Source organism: Sorex fumeus, unplaced genomic scaffold (assembly GCF_029834395.1).
Source record: "Sorex fumeus unplaced genomic scaffold, SorFum_2.1 ptg000122l, whole genome shotgun sequence".
NCBI lineage: Eukaryota > Metazoa > Chordata > Mammalia > Eulipotyphla > Soricidae > Sorex > Sorex fumeus.
In genome coordinates, this window is record NW_026606179.1 from 28,518,771 (window position 1) to 28,538,817 (window position 20,047).

At 41.3% G+C, this 20,047-nt stretch overlaps 2 protein-coding genes across 2 annotated transcripts in view; one reads left to right on the forward strand and one right to left on the reverse strand.

Moving 5' to 3' along the window:
* The window catches only part of VPS35 (VPS35 retromer complex component), a 32,217-nt gene extending 21,699 nt beyond the window's left edge, over positions 1-10,518 (reverse strand). The window contains exons 1-2 of the mRNA XM_056137066.1: positions 10,381-10,518; positions 1,292-1,390 (exon numbers count right to left, since the gene is read on the reverse strand). Coding sequence (XP_055993041.1) covers positions 1,292-1,390; positions 10,381-10,383 — 102 coding nt within the window. The 5' untranslated portion in view covers positions 10,384-10,518. The remainder of the gene's footprint in view (positions 1-1,291; positions 1,391-10,380) is intronic.
* Positions 10,519-10,630: 112 nt separating this feature from the next.
* On the forward strand, positions 10,631-19,505 carry ORC6 (origin recognition complex subunit 6). The gene is made up of 7 exons (XM_056137068.1): positions 10,631-10,946; positions 12,699-12,828; positions 15,196-15,359; positions 15,514-15,603; positions 17,502-17,614; positions 18,050-18,118; positions 18,940-19,505. The coding sequence occupies exons 1-7, from the start codon at positions 10,783-10,785 to the stop codon at positions 19,068-19,070; spliced, it is 861 nt and encodes a 286-aa protein (XP_055993043.1). The 5' UTR covers positions 10,631-10,782; the 3' UTR covers positions 19,071-19,505.
* The last annotated feature ends 542 nt before the right edge of the window (positions 19,506-20,047 follow it).

Below are 20,047 nucleotides of genomic sequence, written 5' to 3' on the forward strand. Positions count from 1 at the left end.
TCAAGTCCTGGCAAATATAAAACTGTATTTTACTTTCAATCAAGAAAGCTGGCTTTCTTTTGAAGTTACTACCCTGACAACGGCTTTGGCACAAACTAAGGACATCCTTCTCACAATGTCTACGTGCCTACTTAACATAAATGCAGACAATTCCCTTAGATGCACTATAAGCTTTATTCCAACCCATTTTCTCTATTCCAAGTATTTTTATTCCTGCAAATTTGTTTGCAAAAAAAAAAAAAATTCAATAGGTAAGCTTAAAAGAGTTATCACTAAGCTTTGGAAAGCAAAAGATCCTTACTCACTTCCTATTATTATCCTTACCATCACAGGAATTTCTAACTTAAAGTGCCAGACTTAAGTCTAACTTAAAGTTCATTTCTTAAGTTTTGATCCAAAGAATTTACAATTTTTCCTTTTTTTTTTTTTTAAGAAAGGCAGAATGCCATGTGCAGCCCTCATTTGGATATGCCCATAAAGTCTTGAAAGCCTAACCATCCAGCATTTTCCAACAAATGGACCTTGAGAGCTTGTTTGGAGGATCTAGCTAGGAGGAGAGAGTCATATACCATATACTTATATACCATCAGCCAGAGTCAATCTTCCTTCGACTAAACCTGCAACTTTGGAAGGCACACAAATGGAGCAGTGAGGAGGAAGGGGACACCTATCCAGGGAGCCAGATCAGTCAAATTAACCAACGAATGGGGTGACAGATCCTGTAGCCATATCACCCTCACATCCAAAAAAATCTCTAATTTCTACACAAATTAACCCCTGCTCTATCTTTCAAAATACAAAAATATACATCTGTAAATAGGTGCAAGTATACGTTTTAAGCAAGTCTTGGCATACACACAAAAGTCAATTCAGAACAGAAATGAAATCCTTACAGATAGAAAAGCAGATGACTAAAACTCAAAGCATTTAATCCATTTATTCAACAAATAGTTACTTAGCACCCATTACATATCAAGTACTCATCAAGGTTGAGGTACAGGATCAAAGAGTTAGTAATTCAGGTTTGATATTGGTATGAAGAGAAATAACAGTGGTAAGTAAATAAAACGTACAGGGTTTCATCCTCAAAGAGCTTACACTCTGATAGGGAAGACATTATCTCAAATCATAAACTTAAGAGAATAACAGTTATCTGTTGAAGTGAAGGAAGGAAAATTGAAGATATACACCAATAGACATTGAAGAATAGATTTACTGGACTTTAGAAAAAAATACAGACTCATTCTCAAGAACGTAACTGTACATAAACTGTGCATATCATCATTCTTACCAGGCATCGCTTCATCTGGAATGATTGGACCTTCACAGCCTGTATAGCTTCATCTAAGAGTTTTTCCTGCTCATCCTGAGGTGACTGCTGTGTTGTAGGCTGAAAAATAAATGTTTTCATTAATTTTTCTTTAATGACTAATCTAACAAGAGCAGCAAAGCCAATGAAACTCCCAGGTACACCAGTTTTCGAGCTGATAATTCCGGGGTCTTCTTAGAGTGGGAATGGGCAACTTCTCCTATCCTACCCGTGCACTGCTGGAGCCCCAGAAGCCATTCCCACGGCCTCTGCCCAGGTTCACAACTAATTTCAGAAGAGATACTAAACCGATGAAACTCCCAGTACACGGGTCTTTGGGCTGAAAACTCTGGGGCGCTCTTGTAGTGGGGCAGGCCTAGTCTCTGTCCTGCCAAAGCCCCAGCAGCCACACCCACATCCTTCAGCCTCTGGTCCAGTTTCATTACTAATCTCAGAAAAGATGTCAAGTCGGTGAAACTTCCCATTACACCAGTCTTCTTGGAGTGGGGGCAAGCAGCCGCCTCCATCCCTCATCCAACTACAGGAAGGTCCAGCGGCCACTCCCACACCCCAAGTCTCTGGCATATAAATGGTACAACTTTACAATAAAACTCAAGAAACACCAAAATGAAGTTCTGTCCCCGTACTGACCCTGGAACGCACAGCCTCATTTCACAAAACCGACAGCCCAGTAACACAGCAAATCTGATGGGAAAGCAATATAAAAGCCTACTAAAATCAACAATGAAAACAATAACAAAAAAGGCTCAACTAGTAACAACCAACTCTGTAAATCCTCAGACAATAACTTCAAAACACCATTGTCTGGGTTGCAGACAATGCCTGTATGCAGCTGACCAGGATTCAATTTCTAGTATTACATCCCTGAGTGCCCAAGAGTGATCCCTGAGTGCTAAATCAGGAGTAAACCCTGAGCATTGCCATATGTGGCCGAACACACCTCCCCACCCCCCAAAAAAAAACCCCCTACCGTTGCAAGATATAACAATCTTCACAAATTTTCTTTTATTCAACTATTTCTTGATAATTCCATTTATCATTTTTCTGTAACAAGAAATATAAAAGAAATTATTTTTCTTTTTTTCAAGGGAGCAGGCTTGGAGAATGGGTAAGAAACTGGTCACAATGGTGACAGGTAGGTTACATTAGTGATGGGACTGGTGTTGAAACACAGAATGTCCGAAACAACTGTATTATGAACAATTTTGTAAATGACAGTGTTTAAATAAAATTAGGGGGAAAATGTTTCATTAGCACTCTCTCTTAACAAATATCTTTACTATTCTTATCATTAATGGAATTTCCAACTTAAGGTACCAGACACACTATTTGACTCTATTTCTTAAATTTTAATCCAAAGATTCTGTAATTTCTTCACAGATATCTCTTCCTTATTGAGTCAATAGGGAAGATTTATCAGGCTTTCCAAGGCTTTCATGTAAGGCTCTTTTCAGTTCTACAACCAAAATCCATTCAGCAATTTTTGACAACCACTGAACAGAGCGGTTTCCAGTCTCTGAAGTTAACCAGATTGCTGACAGGAAACAAATATGTACAGAGAATGTCTTCGTCAGAACTAATTCCATATCCTCATACTAGGATGACGTCACATATGATGATAGCTTATAGATACTTGTTACATAGAGTCCAACCAGAACAGTCATTCTGCCAATCTAACTTCTGTAGTAAATCTAGCATAATCCAATAAATCTGTAATAGCTTCTCTATTCCTCCTAATTACTTTCATCCTTATTTTACTCTACTGTTAGATTAAGGAACTAATTTTTTGAGACACCGATGCCTTTATAAGAAGGAACTAAATAAACAGAAATAAAATACGTGAAATTAGTGACCCCTAGTAGGAAACCCTATGGAATACCTTATCATTTCAAATACAGAGACCTACAGTCATAATGGGCTGGAGCGATAGCCAATATGGCTGACCCAAGTTCGATTCCTCCACCCCTCTCGGAGAGCCCAGCAAGCTACCGAGAGTATCTCGCCCGCACGGCAGAGTGTGGCAAGCTACCGGTGACGTATTTGATATGCCAAACACAGTAATAACAAGTCTCACGATGGAGATGTTACTGGGCCTGCTCGAGCAAATAGTCATGATAGACAAAATACTTATCTTCTCTTTGAAACTGTCAAAAATCTGTTCACAAATAAATTTGATCTAGCAAAAAGAATTAACCAATCCTGTAAAACACGTATCCACTTATTATAACATATAATGGTCATTTTTACGTTCCTGGGACATAATATATCCTGACACAACACATTTTCATAAATCTTCAGTGCATGACTGAATAAGCTGTCTTTATAACACATTATTTTAAAAAAAAAATCACTGAAGATTAAAGAACCAGATAACTGCGTTAAAAAAAGCTATGAAATACTACAGTTATAAGAAAGGGCAAGTCAATGGTGTTGGAGTGATAACACAACAGTAGGGTGTTTGCCTTGCATGCAGCCGACCCGGGTTCAATTCCCAGAATCCCATATGGTTCCCTGAGCACTGTGAGGAGTAATTCCTGAATGCAGAGCCAGGAGTAACCCCTGAGCATCGCTGGTCCCAAAAAGCAATAAATAAATAAAATCAATTAAAATTAAAAAAAAGAAAGGACAGGTCAAACAATTTGCTCTTCAGAAAGGAACAGGAAGGTACCAGGCTAAGTAAAGTCAGTGCACAGAGAGAAAGATAAATACAGAATTCTCTTACTCATATATAAGAAATAAAGAAGCATAGTAGGGGAAAAACAAAAAGGCCAAACTATGTTCTACAGAACTGAGCTTGCCATGACTGTGAGATGGGGGGGGGGGGGGGTACAGGAGGTGCTGAGGTAGGGAATAAAGGGGGTTGGGGGGAACTGGCTGATTGAATGCTGTATTCATTGAAACCCATCACTGACAAAATTGTGAAATTTTAAATTATAGTGACAAAATAAAAATGTCTTTAAAAAAGACTAAAGAATCAAGAAATAAAAGGATAAACTAAAGAATATACTTACAACGGACTACTTAGTCTTAAAAAGAAAAAAAAATTTTGGTATGTGCTACACGAATGAACTCATAAAAGTAAGCTATTTGGGGTTGGAGAGACAGTTACAGGGCTTAAGGTACTTGCTTTGCATGGTAACCAAAATACTTGGTCCCCCAAGCATTGGCAGCAGCAGCACTGAAAGTGAGTGCTTGCCAGGTGTGGCCATGGAGGCCCCCAACCACTGCTCAGGTGGTATGGCATCCCAACACATTTGGCCCAAGCAGCGCACTATCCCTGGTCCAGGAACTGAACATCTGGTCCAGTTGGGAGGGAACCACCAGGAGGGGCCCTGTGCAACTGCTGTGGAGCCCCAACAACCGCCCATCCACCCAAAATATGCTGTCAAAGAAGCCAGACACACAGGCAGAGCCATAGTACAGAGGTAAGATTCTTGCTTTTTATGTGGCAAACCGTGTGATTTGGTCTCCTGAGTGGCTCCTGAGCACAGTGGATGTGGCTTATTTAAAAAACTTTTAAAAGCCAGAGACAAAAGACTACATACAGTATTTTACATATATGAAATATCAATCATCACAAATCACAAATCACAAATCATCCTGTTAATCGTCGATTGCCTTGAGCAGGCCCCAGTAACGTCTCCTTCATCCTAGCCCTGAGATTATATTCACGGCTCTTTAGGAGAATGAGACCCATCATTGTTACTGGTATTTGGCATATTGGGTACGTCACGGGGAGTTTGCCAGACTCTGCCGTGTGGGCAGGCTACATTCGGTAGCCTGCCAGTTTGTCCGAAGTAGGAATGAGATAATAAGATGTCATAATAGGATGTCGAGTGGCTGCGCGGTTCCAGGAGCTGGTTTTTATAGTCTCTGAGTCTTGGCCGTTGATGGGATTACATGGCGCCAGGGGGCCAGTTGGTGGGTGTGAACCCCGCCTACTGGAATTTGGAGGATCTGGGTGGAGGACGCTCGGCCCAAATCCGAGTATGCTTGGAGATCTCAGCCCCAGAACCCGCATGACTTTGTCCCTCTGCCAGCCCTCTGCCAGTACTTTCATATGTGCGGAGAGTGGTCTCAGTATGGTGGTGGCTGGTCCTGGAGGTCTTTGGCTGCCGGAGCCCTGGACCACTCTCCGCACACATGAAAGTACTGGCAGAGGGACAAAGTCACATGGGTTCGGGGGCCGAGATCTCCAAGCATACTCGGATTTGGGCCGAGCATCCTCCACCCAGATCCTCCAAATTCCAGTAGGCGGGGGTCACACCCACCAACTGGCTCCCTGGCGCCGTGTAATCCCATCAACGGCCAAGACTCAGAGACTATAAAAACCAGCTCCCGGAAGAGAACAGTGCAGTCTCCTGATCCCGCGCCTGACTGTCCTCGCCGCCAGGGCCCCTTGGAGGGGAGCGGGTTGAGCTTTCTTCCCCGCCCCGACCAGGGCTCCGGCAGCCAAAGACCTCCAGGACCAGCCACCACCATGCTGAGACCACTCTCTGCACACATGAAATATCAATAATAGGTAAATAATTTCTAGAAAGAGAAAGTAGAGAATCCTTGGTAAAACAGAAGAATAAATGCTTAAAGAGAGTGTCTCCTTTGAGTGTGGTAAAGTATTCTGGAACTAGATAGAGGTAGTCAAATAACAGTGAAAACATACAAATTTCTCAGAACTGCCCACTTTAAAATGGTAAATTTTGTATTACATAAATTTCACCTTAAAAAAAAAAGACCACAGATAGTCTCTTACAAAATTACCCGGAAAAGTGGAAGGTGAATTGATTTTCTTGGTCTAGTAATGAAAAAAGAAAAATATTATCTGAATAATAAACAATACTGAGCATCTCATTAATTTTATTCCTATGGCAATTATGGCAATCTCTATTTAACTAGTAAAGTTTCCTTCCAACATTTCTCCAGAAGCACAAGTAAATTTCAAAGAAAATATAATGTGTTTTTAAAACTAAATTAGAAAGTAAGTTCTAATGAATTATTACCATAAAATGTTAACAGTGGAGTCAAGGACAGCAAGAGCACTTACGGATTCTGATTTACTGAAAGTTATTATTCATTATAGGATAGTTCTCTAAGAACTTCAATAATACCAAACTATTGGTTGGTTTGTTTGCTTTTTTTGTTTGTTTGCAATTTACCTCTGGAAGCAACAGCTTTAACAATTTTTTTAGAATCAATGGATTTGGAGGCTGGAGGGATAGCACAGCAGGTAGGGCACTTTGCTTTGAATGACCCAACTTGGGTTCAATCCCCAAGCACTCCATATGGTTGTCAAAGCCACTGGAACTCTGGATGTGGTCCAACACCCCATACCCAAAACAGGTGACTTTTAGCATCAATGAATTCTATTATGTTCAGGTGGTCAACTTAGAGAATAGCAGTGAAATACCAGACTTTTAACTTTTGCTATGGTAAAATATATGTAACAAAATTTGCCATCAAAACAATTTTTAAGTCTATAGTTCAGTGGCATTAAATACATCCACATACTATCAATCTCTAGAACTCTTTAAGTTTGCAAAGTAAAATAGTCCTACTCATTTAAAAAGAACTCTCATCCCCTCTCCCACACCTCAAGTAACCATCATTTTACTTTCTTCCTCTACAGGTGACTTCTTTAGATACATCTATAAGGGATCGTTCAAGTTGGTCTTTTTGTGTCTGGCTATTTTCATATAGCATGTCTTCAAGGTTCATCCACACTATACCATGAATCAGAATCACCTCCCCCCCCTCCCCTTTTTAAAGCTAAATAACATTGCGGCCAGAGTGATAGTACAACAGGTAGGGTGGCTTCCTTGCACACAGTAAATCCGAGTTCAATCCCTGAGCACCAACAGGAGGGATCCCTGAGTGCAGAGTCAGGAATAAGCCCTGAGCACCACCAGGAGTGGCTTAAAAAAAGAAAAAGAATAAAAGTTAAAATTTCATCTCTCTCTTACAGATCCCTCCATTTTTGTTTATTATCTATTGACAGATACATGTTGTTTAAAACTTCTGGCTACCACATTTAATAATTGTCTTTACAAGGCAAAAACTGAGGTTACCAAAAATGCACTATTTATATAGAACTGACTAGATTGAATGATTTAACCAAATAATAAAACCTTCACAAAATTCTTAAACTGGATTTAAAATAAACAAATAAAAATAAAAATCAGGCTTAATACAAAGCAGGCTTCAAATGAAGAAAGTTAAGATAAAGAAATGTTTACTTACAAGTTGCTCGTAAGATAATGTATGTTATACAAATGATGATTAAAAAGGAGTATGTAGAGCCCTTCCCCTAAAGTAACCTATAGAGCAAAAATAATTGCAACATGAACAAACTATTACTAAACACAAGAACAGGTATCCACTGACTCCTCCTCATTCATGAAAGTGACTCTTCATTTACAAATGACTCTATACATCAGCTATATGGATCAGGAAAAAAAATGTCAGAGGTAACTCAGGGTATACAGGGCATCCCATACCTGGCACAGCCTATGATCCCCAGATATAGTCAATAGTGGTCTCTGATCACAAACCCAGGAGCGATCTCCGTGTTGATGTCCTTTCCCCATCAACCCCAGCACCCAAAACAAAATGCACTACAGAACCAAAATAAAGTTTAACATTTGTAATTAGGCCCATTTAACTTGGGACCAGGCGAATAGCCCCCAATAAGGTTACAGGGAAATGAAAAAGACCTCATGTACTTATCACTTACAAAACTTGTTTCTTCTTTACCAAAAAGGGATAATAGGAGTATTTATATTATGCGAAATAAATGAAACCTCAAATCATCCCAACCACTTAAATTTGTTGGTCAATCTCTCCATTCATATGCTATGGATGTAATCTAGAAATACAATGCAAATATTATTTTATCACATTAATGAAAGTTCTATGGCTGGAACGATAGCACAGTAGTAGGGCGTTTGCCTTGCGCGCAGCCAGCCTGGCTGAGCCGGGTTCGATTCCTCCACCCCTGTCAGAGAGCCCAGCAAGCTACCAAGAGTATCTCGCCCGCACGGCAAAGCCTGGCAAGCTACCCGTGATATATTCAGTATGCCAAACACAGTAACAAGAAGTCTCAAAATGGAGATGTTACTGTGCCCGCTCGAGCAAGTCGATGAACAATGGGAGGACAGTGACAGTGAATCAAAGTTCTATTAAAAAACACTAAAAAGGCATAGATCAAAAACTGAAATGGGAAAAATAAGTATATGGACATAAAAATTTCATAGCATAATACAAATGCCAAATTGTCCCCAATTTCATTTCCCCAGAAATCCAATGATATTTATCATGAACACTCACTTCCCCCTAGGCAGCTGTAAGCAATACCCCTTTTCCTCCACTTGGAGGATTTCTGCTTACCCTCCTCAGTCTCAGTCTCCAAGTGACTTCCCTTAGTCTTTCCCAAGCTTCCCAGAACCCTCTCGGCATGATACCACCACACCAAACATACTGCTTGTAAGAGGGATCAAACCCAGGGCCTTGTACATGCCAGACATGTGCTCCAGGGCTCCGAGCTCTCTCTCTGGTCACTTATGTTTTCAAAGAACAAGTGTTTCTTTTACAGACTTAGCACTATTCATGATATAAAAGGCAAATGGGAGGCTTCACAATTGCACTGGACTACATTTAAAGACCTGGGAAGGCCCAGTCTTCAGAAGCAAAGCATAACTCAAAGAATACTGACTAGCCCAACTAATAGAGTAGTTATGACAAGACTAAAATCTGTTTCCTTTCCCGATAAAATTCATGAAGACAGGACTGTGCATCTGGCTCACAATTCCAAATAGTTCATTCGGCACAGAAGAGGTGTAATAGTAAATGATGATAAACAGACAAACCGTATTTTTACACTTTTCTTGTATCGGTCACGAAAAAAAAAAATTCAAAGAAGCAACCAGAATCACCTTGTATGACGATAGATGATATGAAATTCACTGTATGTCAAATATCTAATCATGTTTTCTGGCATGTACACATTTACAGTAAAGCCTGATTCCACGTGTACAGGTTCAATGAAACCCATTCACAAAACGTGAACGAGAGCACTGAAACTACGTTCTGTACACTAACAGCCAAAAAGCATTACATATACAACGCAAACTTTGTAAAAATACTTAAAAAAAAATGCCAGTGACAACCTCTTTGGGGAAACCAGACCTAAGGATTCACATTTTGAGGAAGTTCAAGTCCAGTCGCCAGGACTTGCAGCCATCAAAGGAAGGTGGGAGAGGCGCCAGGGAGATAATGCCTACTTCCTAACACGTAGAAACACTGGGATTTCACTCCCCAGCAGACAAGTAGAAGAGTCAGCACGCCGGAGGCGCAAAAGCTAAGGGTGCTGCCATCTCCTTTCCGTGGGTCAAAATTAATGGATTATCACAGAGCATTCGAGCTTCCAGGAAATTCTCTTAAGCGAATCCCTCGAAATTCGCTGACAAAAAAAAAAAAAAAAAAAAAAAAACCACTGCAACGGGGCTACGAAGACCAGAAAGGTCAGGATAGTTAACAGCTCCTCCGGTTATAGGTCTTGCACAAGCAAAGATCGTCAGCCCGACCCAGAGCACTTAAAAGGCACAAAGGTGGAGACAAGGGGAGAGTAACCTGCCGGGCTGGCGGCGACACTCCCCGAACCTCCAGCCCGCTCGCGCACGCCCCCAACCCGGCCGGGCGAACTCTCCTCCCCGCACTGGGGCTCCCTTCAAGGCAGGGCGGTGGCCGACTCCACCGAGACGCAATCACAGACCTCACGGAGCCCCGGATCTCATAAGACGAGCTCCCCAACGCCGAGAGGTCGCCCAGTCTTAGGAGCAAAGGCTGCGGCCACGAGCCGCCGCCCACTCGAGCCCAGAGCGGCCCGGCTGCGGCCTTCCTCGGCCTGTCCCTTTTCCCCGTAGGCCACGCCGAGATAGTGGAAGCCCCGACCGGGCTCTAGAAGGTCCCAACTCCGCCCGCAGAGCCCCTAAGTCAGTGAGAGAGAGCAGAGGCTGAGGAAGGGTCGTTCCCAGGACCCGCAGCCCCTCAGCACTCACCATGGCGACTCCCCGGAGCCTGCAGCAAGCAGCACCCACCCGCGCGGAGCCTCCCGCGGTCAGGTGACGCTGCGGCCTCTCCAAGCCCCGCCCTCTCTAGTCCCGCCCTCGGACCCGCTGGCGACTCCTCGATTGGTCCGTTTCTAGGTACTTAAGTCTCGCGTGGTTATTGGCCGTGGTCATTTGTTTCTCCTGGTGGGTCTGGGCTCTGCCGGTATCGTAAGGCGGTGCGGTGCAGGGTAACCGGGAACCGTTCGGCTACGGGAAGGAAAGACAGAGTTAAACTACTCAGCCGAGAAGGATGGGGGACCCCTGCAGCCAGCGTCGCGTTCGTAAAGCGCATGCGTCGGCGGAATACTAGTCTCGTGGGGCGGCGCCAGTTTCTCAAGATGACCAATCAGGATGCAGGAGAGGGGCGGGGCCTTGCCCTCACTGGCCGGCGTGGCGTCTGCGCGCGGGTTTCGTCGCGGAGCGCTTGTTCGCGGAAGTCCACTGCGCGCCATGGAGTCGAGTCTGGTCCGGCGTTTTGCTTCTCGTTTAGGTATTAACGAACCGGCTGTGCTTAGGTGAGTTCGACGACTCATTAGTCAGCCGCTCTACCGTGTGGCGGATGACGGGGTGGTGGTGAGAGGAGGACGCTGGGTCCCTGAGAGGACTCACCCGACCTCTGGAAAAACTTCTTGGCTGTAGGCTTGTTTGGGGTCGCGAGAGAGGGATCAGCTAGTTCTGAGAGAGGCACGGTGCTGGGAAGGGTAAGGAGTAAGAGGAACTCCCTCTCTCTGCAGATATATAACGGACGGGTGGTGTAGCCGAGCGGCTGAGGTATGAGGCCGTGCGCGCCCCTGGCAGGTGCTTCGACCGAAAAACGGGCCCTGTATAGCTCAGCGGGGTCCGGGTTCAGTTCCCGGGTCGCGGCGGGGCAGGGGCGCTGACGATGAAGGGCCTCGAAGCGGGTGTTATTTTCGCAGCCAGGAAGATGTGGGAAATGTATCGTATAGTTTGCCCCACGCCCAAACTATACGATAGTTAGTTGCCTAGACTACCAAAAAAAAAAGGGGGAGAAAAAAAAAGCCCTAAAATGGTCAGGATCTTGGCACGACTGTGTTCGGAACAACAAGTCCATTGTACAGAGGCTCCTTCTGTGGCCGGTTTGAGTGAGGAGGGAACAGAAAGGAGCACGTGCTGAAAAATGATTCGAGGGCTCTAGGAAAACAGCCGTTAGGGCCTGGACACCCCATGTGCTCTCCTGAGCCCCGTCCCGGAGTGACCCCTGAGCACTGAGCCGGGAGGAATTTCCCCCACTCCCCCCCGCCACCCGAACACTGCAGGGTCTGGCCCCCAGACAAAAACCAGCAGTTCCCCCGATGAAATGCCCACACGAGTGTGAATGAATTCCTTAATCCCCTCATCGTCAGCTTCAGGAGCCTCGTTCACCATTATGGCGCCACTTAGAATTGCAGGGTTTGGGGCTGGAGCGATAGCACAGCGGGTAGGGCGTTTGCCTTGCACGCGGCTGACCCGGGTTCCATTCCCAGCATCCCATATGGTCCCCCGAGCACCGCCAGGAGTAATTCATGAGTACATGAGCCAGGAGTAACCCCTGTGCATCGCGGGGTGTGACTCAGAAAGAAAAAAAAATTTGCAGGGTTTGGGGCCTCCTAGGCTTAGATGGTCAGACAGTGGGACCCAGCGATGTGTTTGACAGGCCCCGAGTCCCGAGTGAGATCTTCTGAACACTGAAGTTAGAGAACCATTGATTTAGGGAAAAGGAGGAATCCTGGCCCAACCTGCCTGCCTTATTGATTACACACACACACACACACACACACACGCGCGGGCGCTTTCACACTTTTCTTTTAAAGAGGGAGAGAAGGGACCATAAATCCTGCCCTTTTGATAGTTCACATTTGTTCAAGGTATCAAAAGGATGAACGTAGAGTTGTTTTCCGAAGACCCTTTCTGCCTGGAGGCAGTTTTATCTTAGAGAATTCCTTGGAGAGATCTCCCAAAGGACAAGACTTTTCAGTCCTAACCCAAAGATAGTTGCATTAGAAATCATACCCCAGTGGTATTCAATAGTGTTTACCAAAGTGTTGGGCAACCTTGTGGGGAAAAGAGGGGTGGGAGAGACTGGACAAAGGGTGAGGCAGAGAAGTCTGTGGTTCAGATCCCACAACCAGGTGTAGCCCCTGAACACAGCGCCAAGAGTGATGACCTCGCAGCAAGGCTGGGTAGAGCCCCAAAAACAAAAAGAAAGGGGGAGGGGGGGAGAAAAGCATGGAAAAGAATTTTAGTGAACATATTTCCCTGTAAACCAGGAAAGCAGAGGAATTCTTGAGACTGTCTCAGATCAAGTGCGCTGGCCTGTCTGCACATATCTCCGAAACCAACAATGCCATCATGTGCTTGGATCTTGCAGCTTCCTATATGAAGTACCCCTTAGACAAGGTAAGTCGATCCTTCCTAGTGTCTAAATAGTCCATTGTAAGCTGAAGTTTAATTTCATGTTTGATTTCTGATTGGACTGGTTCCTGTCAAAACTCTTAAGAGAATTTTCTTGGCTGACCTCCTGTTAAATTATTCTAAATTTGAATAATTTTCTTGAGCTAGAAAATACATATATGTATTCTTTTTATACAGGTTTCCCCAGTTACCCACAAGTACTAAAACCATTTGTAATCAGAAATGACATGAAAATTAAGAAATAATTCAAGATCACGACCATCCTGTTATTTGTCAATTGCCTCGAGCAGGCCCCAGTAACGTCTCCTTCGTCCTAGCCCTGAGATTTTTTTAAAAAGTGCCATATTCAAGGCTCTTTCAGAGTTAGGAGAATGAGACCCATCATTGTTACTGGTATTTGGCATATTTGGCCACCGGGAGTTTGCCAGACTCTGCCGTGTGGGCAGGTTACATTCGATAGCCTGCCCATTTGTCCAAAGTAGGAATGAGATAATAAGACGGTCTTCGGCTGCTGGAGCCCTGGTCGGGGTGGGGAGGGAAACTCAACCCGCTTCCCTCCAAGGGGCCCTGGAGGACAGCCAGGCGCGGGGGCAGGAGACTCTGGCGCTGGAGAGATAGCACAGCAGGTAGGGTGTTTGCCTTGCACACAGCCAACCCAGGGTTCGATTCCCAGCATCCCATATGGTCCCCTGAGCACTGCCAGGAGTGACTCCTGAGTGCAGAGCCAGGACTAACCCCTGTGCATTGCCGGGTGTGACCCCCCCCCCAAAAAAAAGCAAAAGAAATAATTATGTGGGGGAAATTCTGTGTATTCCCAGACCCAAAAAATACATCAGTCAAGCAAGCCTTTCTTCTCTTTCCTCACCTCTGATTTAATAATACTATCTAGAAAAAATGAATTCATGTGAATGCAGGATAAAATTGTTAACTTTTCTTAAAAAGTAAGGATATATTTTAAAATATTAAGGCTGAATAAAGTTCCACAGAGAAGAAACTACTATTCTGCTCCATGTGAACGCTACTTTTGCTTTTCACTTTTTCTTTTGTCTCCCGTTTCATGTCCACAAAGAGGGTGAGAGTATCTATCTATTTCACTAGATTTTGAGGATAAAGATTTTGAGGCTAAGAGTATTTGTTACATAACTGCACTTATAAAATGGTGGTCTTTAAACACTGGCTCCCTAGTCTATCTTAGCCCTAACCTCAAACTATCATGCACTGTAATGACTTAAAAGTTTATAAATGCAGCACTTGTTCTTTACCTGGAAACATGGCCCTTCCTTGCTGTTGCATCTATGAAACTTCCCAAACAACATTAGTTTCCCTTGGTTGTTGATCCTTCTCTTTTTCTCCCAGTTTCCTTCTCTTTCCCTCCTTCATATACTCACTGTCCCCACATCATTCCCACTACTACTCTCATTTCCTTTGCCCAGTGAATTGCACTTTGGTTTCTTTGCTGAGAAATAGATGACCATTTATGCAGCACCTTTATTTTATTTAGCAGATTGACTGCAGGTTACACTATTGTACTTAGATTATCTGTGCATATTCATGACTGCCTTTATATAATTTTGTGTGTTTATTTAATTTAAAGTGTGTTTATTTAATTTAATTTAAAAAATTTTTTTAGTTTTTAATGAATCACTGTGCGGTACAGTTATATTATAGACTTACAAACTTTCATGCTTACGTTTCAGTCATACAGTGATCGAGTACCCATCCCTCCACTGGTGTCCGTTCTCCGCGACCAGTGTTCCCAGTATCAGCATTCCCCTTTCCCCCATCCGGTCCCCAGCCCCCGCCTCTGTGGCAGGCTCGTTCACTTTTACTCTCTCTCCTATAGGGTGTTGTGGTCTACAATGCAAGTATTGAATGACTATCATGTTTGGTCTGTAGTCTACTTTTGACACACATCTCCCATCCCGAGCAGGCCCTCTAAACACCCTTTACTTGGTGGTCCCTTCTCTGTCTGAGCTGCCTTTTCCCCCAGCATTTGAGGCCAGCTTCCAAGCCATGGAGTAAACCTCTTGGTACTTACCTCTACTATTCTTGGGTGTTAGACTCCCATTCTGTCACTTTATATTCCACAAATGAATGTAATCTTTCTATGTCTGTCCCTCCCTTTCTGACTCATTTCACTTAACATGATACTTTCCATATTGATCCACTTATATGCAAATTTCATGACTTCATCTTTTTGTCTTTATATAATTTTGCCTTGACTTAATTGCTAGTTTTTAGCTAAAGCGATAAGAATTTCCTCAGAATTGTTTTGAAAAGTAACTTAATGAAAAAAATATTTTAATGGTATTAGATAGGAGCTTATGTTTTGTTTTGTTTTTCCTTTTAAAGGCTTATTTAATTAAACTCTCTGGTTTGAACAAGAAGACATATCAAAATTATCTGAAATCTTTTGAGTGTTTACTGGGCCTGAATTCAAATGTTGGAATAAGAGACCTAGCTGTACAATTTAGCTGTACAGAAGCAGTAAACATGGCTTCAAAGATGCTGCAGAGGTATCTAAACTTTATTGGAAATTTATACTGATACTTAAAAAAAAATTAGACAATGTGCTCTTATTTTAAGTCTTAAAAAATATGGATTTGTTTCTGCTTTACTTTTCTCAGTCTCTTTGAAATACATAATTTTGCAAAATTTACTTCCCCTTAGGTATGAGTTCAGTCTTCCACAGACACAGCAAGAAGATCTTGATTTATCCAAGCCTCTATTTGTCACTGCTGCACTACTTTCAGCCTGCAAGTAAGTGTGCCTTTTTAACATTCAAAAAAGTTCAGTTTACAGATAGATTTTTCATTCCTAAAGAGTACTTCAAGGGCCAGAGAAAATGCTTAAAGGGCTGGAACCTGCTTTGCACGAAGGCCATGTTTTGATTTCTGATATCCCTAGAGTGATCCCTTGGGCACCACTAAAAGAGGCTCAAAACAAAACGAAAAAATTATTTCTAATTTTGTTTTTATGTAAGCATGCTTTTTGAAATAATTTTAGGGAGTAGTAACCAAATGACCAGATTTTCCATTTGGAAGTTTGCTTGACAAGTGGAAACAATTTATTTAATGTAGGCATTCTGATTATAGGGCATACCTTTCATTTCTTTCTCCTCATTTTTTAAATTTGGTACTTTTATTACAGAACTTTGGTTTATAAGACTGTAAATGTTTACGTTTTAGGGATAGTGTTACCACATACACTACCAAACTGCCAATATTCTGCCCCACGTGCCATTGAATTTCCCCCCACCCCACCCTCTAAGCCTGCTGCCATAACTCACCCCTATAATAACTTCAATTTTATGGTCAGAGTCTAAGGATTTGTTTCCATTGTCTATTTCTCTTGTTTATCACTACGAGTGAGATCACCCAGTATTTGTCTTTCTGTTCTCTCCAGTTACATCCAAAATCTAGGATTTCATTTTATTCATATATATTTATAGCTTGTATATATAGCACATCATATTAAGTATTTAGGTTGTTTTGAAATGGGTATGCCTATATCTTCTCAAATTAGTGTTTTTGTATTCTTTAGATATATACACAGCATCTGCCTTTTATAAATAATAAAATATGTCGTTAAAATATGGTCATTTGTGACTTTCTAGGTTTTTTACTTGCTGGTTGCAGTCATAATCAAGTGTTCTTAAAATATCAATGAATTCTAAAAATATATATATATATATATATATATCAATGAATTCTTATATCTGAATCTTACATTTTTGTTACCTATATACTAAAATATTGCCCTGGAAATAATCAGTACTGGGATCTTTGTCTAAAGCTGTCTCTTTTTAAGCATACCAGGAAAATCTTTAGGAAGCAAATTGCGCTTGGCACTTGAAGAATGGTTTTATCACTGACTAAACAATACTCGTGTGTTTGACTTTGTTAGCTATATACTTATTTGGGAGTGATTAATTAGTATTCAGAGAACTATTTAATTTAAAAAAACTGTGTAGGAGTATAACTCTTGTTGTAGAAGGAGTACTAACTTTCAAGACAAGAGTAACAGCAAAGAAAGGTTTGAAGAGGTCTGTTCCCCTAAAAAATTTTTATTAGTAATTGGTTTTTAGTGAGATGTTATTAAGAGAAATTTTGGGGAAGGATGGGTGGTTTGCATTCTTGAAGTATAAATGCAAACATCATTAGAACAAAGAGAGACACTTAAAAGGCTTAGTATATGCTTTGCATACAGGGGACCTGTGGTTTAGTCCCTAGCACTACATGTGGTCCACTGAGCATAGAGTAGTAGTCTCTGAACGCTGCCAGGTGTGGACCTCTTCCCCTCACCCCGTACCCCTACCCCCTGCCACCACCACTGCCCAAAAAAAGAAAGCTAAACATTATTTAGTTAAAATTAGATCTGAGATTTGGGAGTTCTGTAAAGCAGGAAGCATTAGTAAATGTCTTTTATATGCCCCTTTTGTTACATAACAGATCCAGTGTGCATTTTAGTGCAGCCTAATAAGCATCTGAACAAATAGATCAAAGGGCAGACATATAGTTTTAGCTAATGTTATATTTGGAATGAAAGGGACAGTGAGGAGCTGAATGGGCAAAAAGAAAAGAAGTTGATAATCTGGTTCTCCAAGAAGATAAACTGCAGTGGACTTAAAAACTGTAAGTTGTTGAATTCTTTTGTAGGATTCTAAAGCTAAAAGTGGATAAAAATAAAATGGTAGCCATATCCGGTGTTAAAAAAGCCATATTTGATCGACTGTGTAAACAATTAGAGAAGATTGGGCAGCAAATTGACAGTAAGTAATTATTCCATATTCCAAGAGTGTGTCATTTGAAAATGTGGGCCTGGTAAAAGTCAAATATTTTCAAACTTACAAAACAGGTATCTTTGAGAATTTGGTGTATAATATGGGTTATGTATATTTATAGTAAGGAGAATATTTTTCTAATAAAGTAGTTTAGTGGCTTTAAAGACACACACCACACACCTGTGATTCTACAAATTTATGCCTGCAAATTAGATTCTCTGTTAACATTCTGTTAAATGATAGCCACTATCTACATAGGCTGAAATAGAAGTTCTCAGGTGTAACAAGAGAAACCATTTACTTGCTTCTCCTTATTCTAGTATTTGGTCCGAGATTTTAATTTTTACATGTTGATCCAAATACCTAACTATTAAAACTGAGAAAACAGCTAACTTTGATGAAACTGTTTTTTCTTTTTTAAAGGAGAGCCTGGAGAGTCACCTTCTCCACCTCAAAAGAAAAGGAAAACAGTGATCAGCCCTCCAGCAAATGGTAAGGGATACTAACACTTGATGAAAATTGAAATTAGTGTAGTGGAATTAAAGAATTATAGTAAGTGTAATACACTGAACAGTTCTGTGCTCTACTTTTTTTTTTGACAATTTGCCTAATAGATTTAAAATTTTGAATATATCCTGTCAGTCATTGATAAGCCCAGCTATCCAAGCAATCATTTTCAGAAGCTAATTGAACTATCAAGTTAAAAAAATTTTTTAAGGGGCCAGAGTGATAGTACAGCAGGGTAGGGCATTTGCCTTGCACCCAGGTTTGATCCCCTGCATCCCATATGGTCCTCCAAGCACCACCAGGAGTAATTTCTGAGTGCAGAGCCAGGAGTAACCCCTGAGCATTGCTGGGTCTGACCCAAAAAAAACAAAAAAAAAAACAATTTTTTTTTTTAGAAAACCCTTTTTTTTAGTAGTGTCTGCTTAGTTTCAAATCATTATTGGGTATATTACAATTTTTGGAAATTTGCTTAATTTCTGTGAGCCTTAATTTACTAATCTATAAAATGTGATTAGTATTAATACCTTTTGGGGGATTACAGTGACGATTAACTGAGATAATACTGTTAAGAGTGCCTTGTTTAGTGCCTGTCAATCACAAGATTAATGTTTAAAAGCTACCATCAGAATGTATTGGAATACTTGTGTCTTAAGAGAGTGAAAAATGATATATTGACTGCTATTTACACTTTTCAATTCAGTATCTTATTTTCTGTTTCCTTAATTAGTTGCTTTAAAATAAACAAGTTTATTTTTATTTTGTGAATATACAAATTTTGAGGGACAACTGAAAATTTCCTTTTATAGAAATTGAGAAGGAAGTGGATTATCTATTACATAAACCACAAAAAGATGAAGATGTGACACAGGATTATGAAGAGTGGAAAAGGAAAATTTTGGAAAATGCTGCTAAAGCAAAGAAGGCTACAGTTGAATGACTTGAGCTTCCAGATTTTATGCTGCAAATTGACAGTACGTCTGCCACCTTAAGGAAGAGGTTTTGGAATTTTGTTTGAATGTTTGTTAGTAAGGATTCTCAGACTGTTCATTTAATAGCAAGGAAGGCAGTACTTGGACTGAGTTTTGGAAAGGAAACTGGCGGCCCCTAGATGTGAGCAACAAATTTATCACCCATAGGGTCTTATTGGTATTATTTTAGCTCACCCACAATCTCTGCCCTCCAATAACATGGAACTGGAGCCAGTTTGCTTTCTCATTTTGTTTTAAGCAAACAGTCTTCAGTCCCATCCAGTACATAAAGTTCAGACTGAGTGGAGTTTTATCAGTTTTACTTAACTTTTTATGTAAATTTCTTGGTTTGAATCATTACATTGTATGTAGAATAAATGTATATATTACATAAAATAAATGTTATCTTTTTATGTATTCAAGTTGCACTTGGTCATCAGCTTGCAGGAATTCTTTCTATAGCAAAAGTGTCTACTCTAGCAGGAAAAAGAAGCCCAAGTTGACATACAGTGAATTATAGTGCACGGCAGAGCACAAATTTCTTTATTCAGATATCTTGAATTTAAAATCATGCTTTGGGATCAGCAGCAAAGTGCTAGCAAGCATTGCACACATGAAACTAGGGTTCAAATTCCGGCACACAAATAATATAACAATGATGAAATAGTATTTAGCCACATATTACCTATGTAATCTTGAACGAACTATCTTCTTTAAGCATTTGTTTATCATTAAGACTGTTTGATCCCTAGCACCACATATGGCTTCCTGAGCACCACTAAGAATGACTCCTTGACACAAATCCAAGACTAAATTGATTACTCTATGGTGTGACCCACCCAAACCTTCAGCCCCCCCCAAATTGGAATAAAAATGGTGTCTACATTGGAAAATTCAGAGTCTGGGCTAATACATAGGAAGAATTCAATATTACCTGGTATAAGTA

What these genes read in the sequence shown, in the direction of transcription:
- ORC6 (XM_056137068.1), top strand. Translation starts at nt 10,783, where the DNA reads ATGCAGGAGAGGGGCGGGGCCTTGCCCTCACTGGCCGGCGTGGCGTCT. An exon ending in GATTGGGCAGCAAATTGACA is followed by an intron (nt 17,615 to 18,049) that starts GTAAGTAATTAT and finishes TCTTTTTTAAAG; the next exon opens with GAGAGCCTGGAGAGTCACCT. An exon ending in GATCAGCCCTCCAGCAAATG is followed by an intron (nt 18,119 to 18,939) that starts GTAAGGGATACT and finishes TTCCTTTTATAG; the next exon opens with AAATTGAGAAGGAAGTGGAT.